Source organism: Pleurodeles waltl, chromosome 6, assembly GCF_031143425.1.
Source record: "Pleurodeles waltl isolate 20211129_DDA chromosome 6, aPleWal1.hap1.20221129, whole genome shotgun sequence".
In the NCBI taxonomy this organism is placed as follows: Eukaryota; Metazoa; Chordata; class Amphibia; order Caudata; family Salamandridae; genus Pleurodeles; species Pleurodeles waltl.
This window is the reverse complement of record NC_090445.1, coordinates 335,733,878-335,749,481: the sequence shown is the minus strand read 5'-3', so window position 1 is coordinate 335,749,481 and position 15,604 is coordinate 335,733,878. Positions and strand designations below refer to the sequence as shown.

Sequence of the window (15,604 nt, the reverse complement as noted above, 5' to 3'; positions counted from 1 at the left end):
GTTAGAGGGTGATGATGAGGGAATCATTGAAGAGTCCCAATAAAGATTGCTGAATCCTGGTGCTCTGTAAGGTCATCATTTACTATGCTTTAAAAACTAATACAATTGAATATGTAATGAAAAATGTTTTTGTTGAATGCACTGTCTCTGCCATTTTTTCCACATTTTCTCGGGGAGGGGCAGACTCCTCACCCCAAGCCCCATTGTAGTGATCAGACTCATCATCATCATCATCAGCTTTATTCGATCAATGACCATAAAAGCACATAAAAACAAGATAATAAATAATTCTTAAGTAAATAAATAAATACACATCTATAAATTGGTGTAAAAACATTAAAACAATAACTTGAATTACACATATGACTGTAAAACTTATCTATAAAAGAAATGAGGCCTTAAGTTACTTTTTGAAGATGGTATCGTATGCGGCAAGCTGTTGCTAAATACTTGCTTACTAAAAGAATTACGTCGGCTGAATTATGGCTTTTTAGAACCCGTAGGGCCAAGGAGCAGTTCTTGAATCCCATGTCCCTGCAAATATTGCGAATCCATTTTAATCGCGGAATCGCATATGCTGGGCAGAAGAACATGAAATGCTCAATGGTTTCGAAAGTACTGCCACAGGCGGGGCATATATCGGGAAGATTAATCGACCCCCACCTATGGATCAATGACATCAAGGGCAAAGAGCCAAAACGAAACCCCAAAGTTTGATCAGACTCACTTGCTATGCACTCTATGGGGCTGGTCTCATAAAAATTGCCAGGGCTGCTTTGGGTTCCCAATCCGAACCTGTTACAATCCCTCTGAGGTGGGACCAGACACTTAGATGAAATGCAGTTAGAAACCCCACCATTTAGCTGTCAGTGACAGCTTGGCTCTAAGTATAGTCCTTTGATGCTACATCCTCAGTTATGAAATATTGCCCTAGCAAACACAGTGATTACTGGGAGTGCTAAGCTAAGACTCAGGGGCTGATCTGGCAGACAGAAGCAACTTTATCTGCAAGTTAACTTGCATTTGCATTTGAAAAGATCATGCTGCCCTCTCTTCTGCCAGGCTCTTAAAGTTTTGATAGCAAACAAGAACAAGCATTAACAAAGCCAACAGGTGTTGCCTTTGTGACTTTTTACCTGTGCAGGATCGACAAAAGCATTTTTTTTTAAGTTAAATGCTTTCTGCTGATGCTATGCATCATTGTCAAAAACAAAAAGTAAAAAGAACCGATGACGTGAGGCGCACATAACTGCATTAGCGTCTTCACGTGGTGCCGGTCTATACAACAGAAGTACAACATGGAAAGCATTAGAGCAGTCTTCCTTAACAACAAGAAAAATAAATTAAGGGGTAGATGGCAGTAGAAGCAGTAATGACAAACACGTACAGGAGAGGTACGACACAGGCAGCTAACACACTAAAGAGGGAGTGAGAGAAGGTAAAGGGCTGTAGTACTCTCTCTATAGACATAACCATGCAGAAACAGCCACACTCATGGAATACCTTCGTGTACTCACACAGGATGTTGAAACCTCGCCTGCCTAGTGCGTCATGCTTCAGTAGTGCGTTTGACCTGTAGCACTGGTAAGCATTCAAGAGTACTACTGGTCACTGGTTGCACAGCCATCTAGTTATAAGTTCCCTAGTTTAGATGAGGTTATGTCCCTTATGTTGACATTTATGTCCCGGTTAAGATATCATACCTATAGTAAAACAAAATGCCACACAGCAAGTGTCACTAGTTTTCTTGAAACGCATTACCACCTCCACAATCCTGTTTTTATAAACAGATATATACATTGGTAAAAGGTGTTGGGAGCAAACACTTGCTTTATCTTACTACCGAGGTACTGAAATGGCGCCAGTAAAAAATGTTTTGTGGTTCGGTCACGAGTCTTTATCAGTAGACATCTCTCAAACCCAAAATCTTCGCTTTTTTAAGTGCCTACCTAACCTTCTACATGAGAATACAATGGCTTGTGCAGCAGTGATTATTGTGGTTTAAACAAACTATGCCACCCTCCTTACCGTAGCATGCTGGCTCTTTAACTCCTCTCTTGCTAGTGCTGCCACTCGGTTGATGATGGGGGAAACATTGGTGGGTCCATATAGCTGGATTTTGGGCAAACAACGCTTGTATGTCTCAATAACACCAGCAATTTCTGTACAAAAGAGAGCACAAGTGAGGCACAGAGTCAGAACGAAAGGTGCGAGAGAAGGCAGAATTCTTGTTCTTGTTCTGGAATGGGCTGGTGGCTGAGGATTCAATAGTAACATGAATGAGTTGCTGTTGGGTTGCTGAGTTGATTAGTCCTTCTGTCGTGGGCAACTTTCTTGAAGATATAAAGCAAACTTTTGAAGATACAGCTTGTTAGAGTGGTTACTTACCTCTACATTGGGTAAGATTCAGAAACAGGACAATAACAGGGGGAAAACTGAAATGAGGGAGTATGGGATTACAAGTAATGATAGAGACAGGAAGAAAGAGAAACAGAAAGCAGGAAATGTGAGAAGAGGGAAAAAACGGAGAGGTTTTAATGGACAGAGTGCAAAAAATATGAAGCATATAAGAAGAGGCTAGTGAGGGAAGATGAGAGGTGGAGAAGGTATGAAAGGAGAGTGGGATAAAATTGAAGAGCGTGAGGAAGAGAGGTACAGAGACAGAGAGAACGTAAGAAAGACATTCGGGGAATAGAGCAAGCAAGATTGATATTGACTGGAAGCTTAATAAAAGGAGGGAACATGAGGAAGAGAAGACTTATGGAAAGAGAGAGAGGGCAAGAGGGACTAGAGGCAGGGACATCCTAAGGATTTTGAGGGTCCAGGGCCCAGCGCATATTTGGGGCCCCTGTTTGGAACAGCTTTGAAATTATGATCCAGTTTTAGCTCTTTCATGAGACTCTGGCCGGTCACTGACAGGGCACAGGCGCACTCCTCCAAAATATACATTTGTTACATCTAATATTCAGGGATAGTGGTGTGTTTTCAATGTTGTAACACAATAGCAGTTTACTAATTATACTGCAAATATTCGCTGTGACACACTCCCCTTTCTCATATGTGAGGTCCTGTTTGGATCGAAAAGAAAGTTTTTTTGGTTGTTGCATGAAACAAACACAATTTCTCTGCAAAATGTCTGTAAAAGACTCACATGTCACACACACTAAAACTAAATTAAAGCTAAACAGTATTTAAAACAACCTAGCTAAGAATTATTTTAAGTCATCCGGGCAAGACTCTGTAGAACAGTGCTGACTCTATCGGAGTGGCGGGCTGACAGGCTGTGGCCCTGGGCCAGAGTCCACTTTGCCCATGAGCAGAGAGAGATGGGGGCTGAGGGGCGAAAAAGAGAGAGAGAGAGAGAGAGAGAAACAGAGAGAAAGAGGGAGAATCGTCTTACCTTCACATTCAGGATTGTCAGGATTAAAGTTAAGCGGAAAATCGTGAGAAACCTGGAAGTAAAAGCAAAGATTGGTTAGCTGTGACACTCCTTCGCCCCCATTGAATCTTTCGCAGTTCCAATAATATGTGGTCAGACACTAAAACCGTACAGACGCACTGAAAGGTGACTAGGAATGCCATGCATTCTCGTCTGCTGCAGATATAAGACCTTGCATCTACAAACATGCAACCATATTTGGAATAATGGTGTACCGACCGCTGGGTGACACACACATTCCTTATCACGTATTGCTGAGAGGCAGCCTTTCATTTTCTAGAAAGAAAAGCGATTCTTGTAGGCAAAGCTCAACTGGCCTCTTAGTTAAAAAAAAAAAAAATCTGATGTGTACCACAATTCACCTTACAATCTCTCACATTGGAACCATGTTCGCTTAGGTGATGGCTGAAACGGATGTATGGACTGGCCTGTGTGAAGGAGACATTGGGGGCGATATTTATACTTTTTGCGGCAAACTAGCGCCTGCGCTGGTTTGCGTATTTTTTTTTACCTCCGGCTAACACCATTCCTACGCACTATGCGGGCGCCATATTTAAGGATTGACGTTAGCCGGCGCTGCGGGCTGGTCAGAGTAAAAAAAAAAGACTCAAACCAGGTAGCGCCGGTGTAGGGGAAAATGGGGGTTGTGCGTCAAAAAATGGTGCAAGTCAAGTTTGAGGCAAAAATCATGGCTCAAACCGGACTTGCTCCATTGTTTGGTGCACAACCCCCATTGAAATGACTCCTGTCATAGCAAAGACAGGAGTCATGCCCCCTTGCCCAATGGCCATGGGCACAGTGGCATGTAGGGGGGCACAAATTATGCCCCCATGCCACTTAAAACAAAAAAAATGAATACTTACCTGAACTTACCTGTACTTACCTGGGATGGGTCCCCCCATCCATGGGTGTCCTCCAGGGGTGGGCGAGGGCGGCGGGGGATGTCCCTGGGGGCAGGGAAGGGCACCTCTGGACTGCTTCCATGGTCAGAGCCATGGAAGTGAGCCCACAGGTCCCTTAACGCCTGCCCTCACTGAGGCATTAAAAAAAGGCACACATCAGGCTGGGCGCCGTTTTTTAAGGCTTGCCTCCTCTTGTGCGTCAAAATGACGCAGGAGTATGAATAAGGCGCACAGGCCTTAAAGTCATTTTTTGGGCGGGGACGCCTATCTTGCATGTCATTAATGCAAGCAGTTTCCTGCATCCAAAAAATGACGCACACTGAGGTTTTTTGACGTCTGCGGGGTTGGGCGTCAAAGTATAAATATGGGGCAAGCTCAAAATTTCTGACGCACATTCGGCGCAACTAGAGTATAAATATGCCCCTGGATTTTAAAAACTAGGTTGCAACCCAACAATTGTCTTGTTACTATGAAAAAAGAGAAATACCCATCTACTGGCAATGTTTTAATCAAACTAACCCTTTCAGCTGGTATTAACATCACAATCATGGCAGAAGCACTTAAGGAAAAAATGTATTGTAGGCATAGTAGCCATGCCATGGTGGTCCCATCAGAACTTTTTAATTTTTTAGAAATAAAGCCGCACTGTGATGGTTTCTGGGAAAAAAACAAATTTTCTCCCTGCATACCTTTGACATTTTCAGGACTCACATACCAAACAGTGCAGGCTTTCTGCGTATGAAAGCCATTTGTAAGCTTACCAAGAACATACAGTAGGCTTAAAGCCTGCCCATTGCTTACAATTGGCTGGCTGTATTGTCACTCTCATTTACTTGCTTTTTGGATAGCTTTCATTGCCCATTTATGTTTATCCCTCCAACGAACCCTAGCGTCTTTGCCATCTAGTTTTTCGTTTTGGTTAAGCACTCCATGGGAGTACGTGCGTTTCCCTTGCGTGTGTCACTTCCCCTCTGTGCTCTGTGCTCCTCTCTCTCACCTTGGTACTTCTCGCCGCCCCCTCGTGCCCCGTGCTGCATTCTTCCTTTGTCCTTGCCCCCTTGCCCTGTGCTGTACTCTCTCTACCTCGTGGGCTTCTCCTCCTGCCCTCTGTGCTGCTTCCTTCCTCTTGCTACTTTTCCCATCCCTTACCTGCCTTTATTTTTACCCTAACCCCTCTGTGATCACCAGTTGACCACCGAAATCCATGCAGTGATTTTTTTTTTAAATAAAATGTCACCCATATCATTTCTTAGGCGCAGACATGCTTGGTGAAGCGTGCTTGCATGATACACTTGCATGATAAAGCATGCGCACAGGTGCACACTGACATGGCCGCTGGCGGCCACGTCATCGCACCTTTTCCCCCTTTTGGCCATGCTACACAGCATCAGCAAGACATGTTTTTTGCTGATGCTTATTCTTGAAAAATCAGTATCAGAAGGCAGTCATAAATTGGGTGGGTCTTTGAATGTCAGCAGTCCAATGAGAAAAAAGCAATTCTAAATCTTTGACTTTATCTTCACAGATCGTCTTAATCTCCGCTTTGTGAACGAAATGTGGTTTACCCTCGCAACTATTTGAGCCTCAAGGGAAGAGAACAGCTTGTAGTTATCATGTTTTCTTCATGGATGGGCTGCTGGTATATAGGTCAGTGGCCAGTATCCATCATACCGACATTTAACTCGCGTACACCACTCATTTTACTGTTCCCAATGTGCAAGACCTGTTGTCAGACCCCATTTGGGGAGCCACAGTGCAGGCGTGGCTACTGGGTCTCAACAATGGTGGTTAAGGAAGTTTGCCTTGGTGTCCCTAGGTTCTTCCTAATAAAGCTCTACGAACCGGGCCATATGCACCTTTTCTGCACTTGAATTTCAGCTTAGTGAGGATGAGCAGTCAAACTCATCTCTTGGATGGGGAGTAAGAAGTGAGCAAGAGCTCACAAGTTAGACATCGAACAAAAAATTCAATAAAATATGGTTCATCCCTGTGCTTACCTTAAAGTTAAAACATAATACGTTATTCATACAGCAAAACAAAACACTCCAAAAAATAGTTCACGTATAGTGTTTCAATCATCCTGTGAGTTCTAGCAGTGCTTAATTTGTAAATAAAAATAATAATAAGTGCCAGGGCCCTCGTGAGAAGGCCGCAGCAGCTTACACCGTGCAATATCCCAGCCAGCACTGCCAATTACAGTACTGATGCAACAACCAACCATCACACTCTTACAAGGGTGACAATTTAGACTATTCCAAGCCCCCAAAATTATAAGAAAGGAGTGGGTAGCAGGTATTAGTCATTTTTTTTGTATCCAGAATTAATAAAGAACAGTTGTTGTGCTCATCTATAAATTAGACAGACATCGCCATCATGTGTCAGACTGTCATAAGAGCCTGGGTTGACAAACCATCAGAAACAACTGGCTCAATTTAGGTACCGAGGCCTACTGAAATGCTAATACCCTTTCAGGTGCCACCCCTCTCATACAAGTTCCCCTGCTGAGGGTAACCTGGACAAAGATATGAGTTTAGGGCAGGGCCACTGGAATTATGATTCTGTTTCTCTAGTAATTTTCGCATAATTTTGGATTTTCCATCTTTGCCATGTAATTCATCATCTGGTGCATAATTTGCAGATTTAAACAAAAAAAAAAAAAATGTGTCTAACTCAAACAGATCAAAAGTTACTAAACATGCGGCAACGCTTATTGCTGTGTAGTGGGAGGCACTTTGAAAATGTTGAGTGCTCGCCTTTCGGTTGCATATAGCTGTATTTGAGTGTGAAACTACTGCTAATAAACTGAAGCTTTTGGCACAAAAGTGTTAACATGTAAAAATGACAAAATAATGAACTGCTGTTATCACAAAATGTGTTGTATTATGTCACATAATTAGCATTTTCTTGCTACATAATTTAGTAAACCCTGCCGCTTAATTTGGTCCTCCCTTGCATAGTTTCACTGACAATGGGTTAGGGGTAAATTAGGCAGATTATCAAATGTTAGCTCTTAGATCAGTTTAATAGCTTTTAGATCCAACAATTTGGTATTGGCAAAGTTTAGCGTTATAGCAAACATTTTCATCTTTGCATGTATTACGTATAGTCTATCCATTTGTGCAGAACAGCCCTGCACTACCTACTCCAATGTACGGCGAATCAGCAGTGTGGGTCGCTTTGGTCAACAAATGCACATCCGGGCTTCAGTTTTGTTGACAGTGGACTGCAGATGGAAGTTTCATGTCTACCGGAACCACTGGCATTAAACAGCATGTTGCAGTTGTGTCCTCTAGACTGATTTGAGTGGGCATTTTTTTAGCAGGTGTGGCCTCTGGGCCTGATGCATGTGTGAGCTTGTCTTCACCAATTCCTGCCTTTAGACCATTGCAGGAGGATGCTTTTTCTTACATGTTTATTGCCTGCAAGCTGCAGCAATGACTACTCAACGATGGGCATCTCTGGTGGCAGGAGTAGCAGTATCAGGCATTCAGAGTCAGGGGTAGAAACGCCAGCCCGCACAATGATAGATTGGTGCACTACATCTTATACAGCTCATGGGAGGAATTGTATCAGTAAATTGAGGGACCCCCTCATACGTCTGGTCAGTACCAGCAATGGTCTCTCTCAGTAGTCAGCTAGTTCTAGGTGTTCAACATGCTGGAACAAACTAGGTGTCTCCTCTTGGGCAGTCTCGTGTCCTGCTGGACCAGGCACTCCTCTTCCCTCTTTGAGCAGGCAAGCAGTCTTTTGGGCACTTAGGGAAACCCTCAGGCTCTCCAGAAAGTAGCAGACTTCAGGTGATGTCCCCTACCTTTTGGACACTGGCTGCCATTCAAACACTAGCCTTGGTTACCCTGTGGTCCTTCCAGTACACTGCGGGGCAACCATTTCCTTGGACAAGAAGAACTTGGAAATGGAAACAAAGTGAGGTGGTTTGAGTTCACTCCTTATACTCATTTTTTAGATTGGTGATGTGATTCCACTGTCTGAGGCTTCAGAACTGGTTTGGGGTGGTTCTATTTCAAATGTGATTTCCTGGCTTTTCCTCAGACATAGGCTTTGTGTAAGATAATGGAATGGCTCTCACAGCAAGTATCAATGGTTCTCAGCTCCAGCAGAAGTACCCAAAACAAGGGCACAATGGATTATGAGATCTCTGCATCGATCTGTCATCAACCTTCCTGAAGCAGTAATCAGGCAAAGAGAAAAGGGCAGGCTCAGCCTAGAAGCTACCTCATCTTCATCATCAGAAACTGCAGTCCCAACCACTCGCCCTTACGAAATGGCAGTGCTCAGAAAGAACTAATCAGCAGTCCAATGCTAACAGGGCACTTACTGAATTTCTCCATCCCACCTCACGTTTGTGTCTGGATCTCCACCCACCAAACACAGGAATATAATCAACACACTTCTACTGTCAGGAAAGCTGCATCCATTCTCCATCATTCGCTAAACAAATACAGAGGCCATCCAAAAGGAAACCAAAGGTCTTAGTAGACTCATACCAAATACAGAGCCTTACTATCACATATGTGCAACACACTCACTGCACATACAAGCACTTAATATGAACACAGAATGTTGAAGATTCTGGACTCACGTAACAGTGGAACTTTACATGAGAGGGGTCTGTAGACACCAGCAGAAAGGTCTGGTCACACTACTGAGTCACAAGAACTCTGTAAGTGTCTACCACTGCTTTACATGATTCATACAGGACATGGTCAGTAGTTCTATCCCTATTAAGAGGGCATGCTTTGTGTGACAGTCCAGGCCACAGAACAGGTTCTGTACTTCACATTACAAGTGTAAGGCATCGGCCTCCATGCACATGCTAGATCAGAATGGTGCCACTGCCAAACAAAATGTCAGGAAAGCAATTTCACATGCAGCCAGATTCTCATGGCATGGGTCCGTGCCAGTTCACCATGCAGCGGACTTTCTCATCCCACTCGATGTAAAATAAAAACAATTATCTCTTCTGGGGTGGGGTTCTTTCAGAAAACGCTGTAGTTTCAGCAGAGAATCAAGTTCCATCTAAACTAACATTCCTTGATGAAGTGGGGAAAATAATTGATCCACATTTATACTGGATATGAAATTTACAATGCATTGAATATATGGAAGATCAGAGAAACTGTTACTCCATAGCAATAATACTAGTACATCTGATTCTCTCTCAAACGTACAATGTAAAATGCAAATACCAGTTGGATATAATATGATATGATGTGAGATATGATATGATGATGTGATATGATATGATATCATGTGATATGGCATGACGTGGTATGACATGATCACAGTGCTGAGGAATATGTGGACACTTACGATTTCAGCAAAAAATAATGTATGAGATGCTATACAGAAAATATGTGTGTTGCTCTTTACCTCTCAGGTTCTAGAGCTCAGGGGTCTGGTTTTATTTGATTTATATGTTCTTAGATGTTTGTCTGGATTACAGAATGTATGGACCAGAGCATAGGTTACAAGTCAGAGAGGTCCAAGAAATTAGGAACAGTGAATGAGCTCTATGAAAGACAAAGTCACAAGATCATGCATTTTGAAACTCACACACACACACATAAATTCTAATCTTACCTCATAATTTGGTGGAATCCGTGCTCCAAACCCATATGCTGGAAACCGTTTGTCACTAAAAGAAAACACAACATAAAAAAGTTGAAAACAGAGGAGTGTATTATGGGAAAATTTGAAGGAAAATAGCAAGATCAATGGACATGGAAAGGCTACATATGTAATAGCATGATCACTTGAGAATAGGTATCTCTCTCACATCCACAATGTTACACATTTCACACTCAGAAGACATTTCAAACATTCCCAAGCTCCAGCAGAGCTCTATTCTTCCATGAGTCTTGGAATTCTACTGAGGTTACAATCATGGAAATGCTGTTCCTGTCGCTAAGCATCTGTTCAGTTTTAGCTGTGTGTGATGCCCTCACTTGAGAACACCCCTGACAAAATCTGCAGGGCCTCAACATTAAACAAGGATCACTTTCAAAATAGACGGTAAAACGCATGTGAAAATTGGAGCCTACGTGCATGCCCAGTTTGTTTGGCGTCTGTTTCTCCAACTACAATCTGATCCAGTTATGCGCCTCCTAGTGACACAAATAGGGGTCGCTAAGATTACTGGGACCCAGGATCTGAAATGCGCCCCAGAACACTTCAAGAGGTCTGTGGAAATCTCAGCTATTCAGGCTGGCACTGAAATTAGAAATTAACATGAGTCAAGCAGTTGCCGCCATGAGCATGAGTGCGAAGGAGAGACACAAAAGGAACAAGCATTTGCAATGCAACGGGTCTCGCATTTGCTCATGTTAGAGCTGATCGCGTTGTAAACTCCTAACCCGACTTTTTATCTATCGGCAAAAGTGCTTTTATGTACGTAACCCGAAAAAAGTGAAATTAACTGTGTAAATCGCTCGACTTCTGCCAAGCGAAATCGTGCTAGGAAAATAGAGAACAAGTAGTCCACGATCTGACAGAAAACAGCGAGCCTCGCATGTGTTCTGTACTTGGTCGCTGCGCTCGAGGAGGGCTAACCACCGGAAAAGGCATGACGTGTGCATGCCTTCCACTAATGAAAGCAAGCAGATTTTACTATGCAAGCCCACGAACCAATGAAATACACTGACATGACGTCAACAGGGCTCCGAGCCCTTTTCTAATAACTAAAGCGTCTCGCTGCGATACGCATGCGTGAGCGCATGCAATGCAGGCTTGACCCTAAAAAAGGAGTTCGCTCGCAGTCAAATGTATCGGCAATCGTGTAATTATCCATGTAACGGGGTCGATGGCCAAGGCGTACAAAACCGCCCTAAGGAAGGACAAACATAAAGCATTTAGCAATGTCATCAAAGGATTTTTGAAAGGCAAACAAACAAACGAGTGAAAGTGATGGGCATGAAGTGGGTTTGGTTAAAAGCCCACATAGATACAAACACGTTGGAAAAGCTGCGCTTGCGTGCTGCCATGCTCGATCTAAAAAGGTCAGGAATGAGGAATACTGGAGAGATGACCCATGTAACTCCAATGGATTCTAACCACATCAAACCTCCTCATGTTCCAGAGCTGCTGCTCATCACAGCACGGTAAAAAGAGCAAGCGTATATTTCGGATGCATTAATATCCGGAATTGAAAACTCTTACTCATTTTCAGGTTGAACAAGCACCATTCAAAGGTGCATTTCATGAAATGTTTGACTACTCAAGTAAATTTCTCCCTGACTGGATGTAGTTTGCAATTTATTTTTACTCATAAATCCCTGCAAACATCAAGCTATGGCTTAAAAATCATTTTTTTTTCAAATGTATGTACAGAAAATACAGGAGACTGCAGCCTACAATAAATGTTCAGTCTTTCTGCATTCCCACTTTTCTCGAGATTAATACAGTGCACTGCATGGGTGAGTGGATGTATTACTAGGTATAGATATGAGTCAGAGATTTTATCAGAACTGTGTGAAAACAGGATGGTAGGACATTTGTTGTGGAGCATCATAAACGTGACTCCACCCCTACACATCATAAATACGCAATAAATATGTGCACTTAGCACAATATGCTGTGTGTTCTAACCAGTGGCGGCCGGCAGCTTTAGGAGGGAGCGGGGCGGGCGGGAAGCACACACACACACTCATTCTTTCATACACAAACGCATGCACATCCTTTAACAACACTCATAACATTCAAACATGCAGGCACGTACCAAACATTCATTTTAAAAGATCACACACACATACACACTCATTCTTTCACACACACATGCACGCACGTACGCACATCCATTAACAACACTCATAAAATTTAAACATGCACGCACGCACCAAACATTCATTTTAAAAGATCACACACATGCATTCATTCTTTCACACGCACGCACATCCATTAACAACACTCATAACATTCAAACATGCATGCACGCACCAAACATTCATTTTGAAAGATCACACACACACACATTGTATGCCAGCCAATGAGGGAAGGCAGCACTCCCAGCCTCGTCACAGAGTGAGATGTGGTCAGTGAGACTGCTGACCCCACCCCACTCTGTGATGAAGTGTCACTGATTGACACTCACCCTGGGTGTTTCAGGGCTTAAACCTGAAGCGCCCAGGTTGAAGTCAATGGGTGCCGCTTTCCTCGTCACCCAGGGTAGGGCCTCGAGGCACCTTTGCTGAGCCGAGAAGGTCATGCCCATAGGAGCTGTGACATCCTCAGCCCAGCAAAGTTCAGCTCAGACAGCCAGGGGTCTGCGCAAATCGCGCATGTCTGCTCCTGGCTGCCTGACCTGAACATGAAGAGTGTCTGTCAGGCTGACCATTGTTCAGCCTGGCAGAAACTCTTCATGAGGGGCAAAAGGTGGGGTGGCGTGGCCCCTCTGCCTTAAAGGACGGGCTGCGCCTGGTTCTAATGGTATTAATGTAAAGTGTTGCACTTGGCACAGTACTAAAGAGCATTTACTATAGAACTAGAAAGTTAAATACTCTGAGTACCTTAACCTTATTAAATGAAATGTAGTAATTTAAAATGGTTTAGAAACCATCCATGTGAGAAATGGGGTCTCTGGTTGGCAGTCAGTTTGCACTCTGTCCAAGCAGGGACCCTCGCTGTAGTCAGGGTAAGGAAGGTAGACACCAATGATAACCCCTGCTTCACCCCCTTAGTAGCTTGGAACAAGCAGTCAGTCTTATCTCAAAGGCAATGTGCAAAGTATTTGTACCAACACACAGTAACACAGTGGAAACACCCCAAAAACACTGAACACCGCTTTAGAACAATAGTCAATATTTATCTGAGTAAAACAAGACCAAAACAAAAAAAATTCAACATACACAAGCAAAGTTATGAATTTTCAAAGATTAAACTTCAATATAGCGCTTAGAAACACAAATGCTTCAATTTGGTGTTATCATAGCATCGTGACAGAGTCCTTTCCAACAATCCGATGTCAATGGCACCGGTCACGGAGTCGCACGGACACCCAGGAACAGTAGCTTTTGAAATTGAGAGAAACCAGCCTGTGTATTTAGTTAGGAAAGCAAGGCATCGCTGGATCCAGTGTGGCTTCTGTTCCGGTGCTGCCGAGCAGGGGAGCGGAGGTGTCGGTGTGAAGCATTGGTTTCTTGCTGTGGAGCAGTGGAGATGAGGTGGTGTCGATGCGAAGCAATGGTTCCTGATGCTCCTGGCGGAGGTCGATGTCTGGCGGGTCAAGATGCCGTGGGTGACCTCACGGGGTCACGGTCATGCCACGGGTCTGCAGGAGCTGGGGTGGAGTCGGGTGTCACAGACGTCAGTGACACGGCACTCGGACTTACGAAGTCACAGGACATCAGCAGCAGTGTCAGGCCTGCTATGTCAGTTGGGATCGTCACACTCCAGCAGGGGCCATGGCTTCGCTTGCAGGTAGAATTGCGGGGTCAGGCAGAGGTGTCCCTCCAGGCATTGTCCGGCATCGGTGCACTTGGTTTTTCTTGATTTTCAGCCAGCTTTCGCTCCCAACGGCCCAGATACTGGAATAGGCACCACCTGGCGAGTTAGGGTCCACAGCCAGAGGCTGGTAGGTGAAGTCTTTGCTGTCCAAACCCTTGGAGAAAGTTTACAAGCAGGATACACAGCAATGTCCAGTCTTTGTCATCTCTAAAGCTGAAGCAGCAACTGCAGGCCAACCAAGCAAAGCAAACACAGCAAAGGGGCAGTACTCCTCCAGCTCTTCAGCACTTCTCCTTGGCAGAGGTTCCTCTTGATCCAGAAGTGTTCTAAAAGTCTGTGGTTTTGGGTCCACTATTTATACCCATTTCTGTCTTTGAAGCAGGCAAATTTCAAAGGAAAGTCTCTGTTGTTTGCAAGATCCTGCCTTGCCTGGCCCCAGACACACACCAGGGGGTTGGAAACTGCAGTGTGTGAGGACAGGCACAGCCCTTTCCAGGTGCAGGTGTCAGTACCTCCCTCCCCACTCTAGCCCAGGAGACTCATCAAGATATGTAGGACGCTCCCCAGGTCCCTTTGTGTCACTGTCTAGAGGGAATTCACAAACAGGCCAACTGTTAGTCTGACCCAGACGTGGATTCCACAAGCAGGCAGAGGCACAGAATGGTTAAGCAGGAAAATGCTCACTTTCTAAAAGTGGCATTTTCAAACTGACAATCTAAAATCCAAGTTTACCAAAAGATGTATTTTTAAATTGTGAGTTCAGAGACTCCAAGCTCCACATATCCATCTTCTCCCAATAGGAAACTGCACTTAACAGATAATTAAAGGCAGTCCCCATATTAACCTATGGAAGAGATAGGCCTTGCAATAGTGAAAAACTAATTTGGCAGTATTTCACTATCAGGATATTAAGACACATCAGTACATGTATCTTTTAAATACACTGCACCCTGCCCATGGGGCTACCTAGGGCCTACCTCAGGGGTGCCTTACATGTAGTAAAAGGGAATGTTTGAGCCTGGCAAGTGTGTACACTTACCAGGTCAAATTGGCAGTGCAAAACTGCAACCACGTGACACTGCAGTGGCAAGTCTGAGACATGTTTACATGGCTATTCATGGGTGGCATAATCAGTGCTTCTGGCCCACTAGTAGCATTTGATTTACAAGCCTTGAGTAAATCAAATATGCCATATCATGGCTAAACCAATCACCAATACCATTTCGGCAGACAGCATATGCACTTTAGGACTGGTTAGCAGTGGTAAAGTGTCCAAAGTCCTAAAGCCAACAAAAACTGGTCAGAAAAAATATGAGGAAGGAGGCAAAAAGTTTGGGGATGACCCTGCAAAAAGTCCCAGGTCCAACAATCCTCATAAAATTGAAATGTATTAACATCAGAAACAAGAATTATTGTAAAATTGTGCACTAATGTTTTTTCTCAATGCTTTCAAAAGTAGTTTGCAGTTGCATTTATACTTGTGTATTCAAAAGTTGTATTGCTTTTATCTAAACTGTAAAGTGAATTTAATTTTAACTTTTGTACTGACATTCTTCTTTAGTTGTAGTTATATGTGCAAAGTTGACCCACATTTTAAATATGCTCTATTACATTATACGTTTAAACTTGACATGATCAGGCCTGAGTTTCTCTCAACATGAAATGCTGTTTTTTTCATTTCTACTTGCATGTCTTTTTCTTTGCAAGAATGTTCACACAGATTGTTAGCTGGGTAATAGATGTTACATTGTCTTTGCCATAGAGAGCTTGCGAAAAAGACCTTGATGGAAGAACATGGAGAAAT

The 15,604-nt window shown here is 43.6% G+C and overlaps 1 protein-coding gene across 4 annotated transcripts in view; it reads right to left on the bottom strand.

Annotated features, from left to right (window-relative positions):
• CPNE6 (copine 6) overlaps positions 1–15,604 on the bottom strand; it is a 438,030-nt gene that overhangs the window by 24,672 nt on the left and 397,754 nt on the right. For all 4 annotated transcript variants that reach the window (XR_011204812.1, XR_011204813.1, XM_069238206.1 and 1 more), the window contains 3 exons: positions 9,943–9,997; positions 3,401–3,452; positions 2,029–2,162 (listed from right to left, as the gene is read on the bottom strand). Coding sequence is in view for 2 of the 4 variants with exons in the window: in XM_069238206.1 (XP_069094307.1) it covers positions 2,029–2,162; positions 3,401–3,452; positions 9,943–9,997 (241 nt within the window). In the remaining 2 variants the exon portion in view is untranslated. The remainder of the gene's footprint in view (positions 1–2,028; positions 2,163–3,400; positions 3,453–9,942; positions 9,998–15,604) is intronic.